Here is a 1,423-nt window from a genome sequence, read left to right as displayed (position 1 = left end):
AATGAGCTTGCCAGCGGCGGGGGCGGTCGAGTGCACGGAGCTAAGTGCCTCGCCGTCCTCGCGGGAGTCGCTTAGGCGGCTCCAGTGGTGTACCTGTGTTAGTGCCAGTGCGCGCCAGTCCCGTGCCCAGTGTTGTGCGACAGGCGAAAAATTCTTGTTTTGCGCTCGACTCGCCGGGCTGTGTCCACCCTGTGTCACCGCCGCACGCGCTGAGCCATCTTGTGGCCTCGAGTGGAGGTTTGTCTCTCATGCCGGCGAAGGTCCTGCTTATTGCCTCTGTCCTTGTCGTGCCCGCACAGGCTCCGCCACCGACGATTCACCCGGACTGCAATGTTGTGTGCGTTGGCGTCCCCTGCGGGACGTTCTACGACACCACTTGCTCAGATCAAGCGGTAAAGTTGCCATCGTGCAACTGCGGGAATTGCTGTCGCCCAGACCCGCCCGCCACCCAAGCGGTCGCCGCTCACGCAACGCCCGCTGCTCAGACGCCGGTCTTCACCACGCGTGGGCCCAACAGTGTGGTCCTCTGGCAGCCTCCTGGCCCGGGCCGCAAGGCTGGCGCGTGCGCTGGGCCGACGACGATGCAAGCGGATCCCATCTGGCAGGCGGTGACGATCGCCGAGTGCCAAGAGTACTGCGGTGCGCGCCTGACTCTATAGATAGAACCTCGCGCCCACCCCACCCCAAACTCTCGACCACTCTCACGCAAAGTTTAGCTCTCGACATTGAATGCGTCGCGATCGAGTTCACGGAGTTCGTCCCAAAGTGGCAGCGCTTGTACGCACGAGAGTATGCACGCTGCATGGCCATCGACTTGCCCTCCAAAGTCACGCACGTCTTGCCGCGTCCCGACGGCGCTCGCTGCCTCGTCAAGCCGGCGCGCGCTCTGCGCCTTCGCCTGCTTCGCCAATCCGCCATCTCCGCCTCTTAGCACTACGATCTCCTCCACCATTCTCTCCTCCGACCCCTGCAGACGCGCGGTCTCTGCCCTCCCCCAACGCGCACTTGCCCGTGCTGCTGGCTCGCCGGGCCCGGCGTCGATTTCAAGTACGGCAGCACGCCATGCGCCGAGCTGCAGAACGCCGATCTCAGCAACATGAACCTCGAAGGCACGTGACGTCCATGCAAGCGCCACCGCCCGCGCGGGCCTGGCACGTGGAAACCCCTAATACGCCCCCTCGCCCGCGCAAGGTGCCAAACTGGACGGCGTGGACATGCAGTGCGCCAAGCTGGACGGCGCGTCGCTCAAGGGGGCCAGCTTTGGCGGCGCGAATCTCAAGTCTGTCAGCTTCGTCGGCGCCAACCTCGACGGCGCCGACTTCACACCAGGCTGACGCCAACTTTGTAACATTTACAGGGGGGGGATCCTCTAGATTTACCCGCAGGATCAAGCTGCACTGCCGTGCTCCTCTGCTCCTTTTTT

General features: G+C 63.9%; 1 protein-coding gene across 1 annotated transcript; it reads left to right on the top strand.

Annotated features, from left to right (window-relative positions):
• Positions 1-248: 248 nt before the first annotated feature.
• Positions 249-1,334, top strand: EMIHUDRAFT_255620 (hypothetical protein; the record flags this gene model as incomplete). Its single annotated transcript, XM_005772050.1, has 3 exons — positions 249-639; positions 717-826; positions 1,221-1,334. 3 exons carry the CDS (start codon positions 249-251, stop codon positions 1,332-1,334), a joined length of 615 nt encoding a protein of 204 aa, XP_005772107.1.
• Positions 1,335-1,423: the final 89 nt, after the last annotated feature.

Source organism: Emiliania huxleyi, assembly GCF_000372725.1.
Source record: "Emiliania huxleyi CCMP1516 unplaced genomic scaffold EMIHUscaffold_3677, whole genome shotgun sequence".
Taxonomy (NCBI): Eukaryota; Haptophyta; order Isochrysidales; family Noelaerhabdaceae; genus Emiliania; species Emiliania huxleyi.
This window is presented reverse-complemented; position numbering and strand designations above follow the sequence as displayed.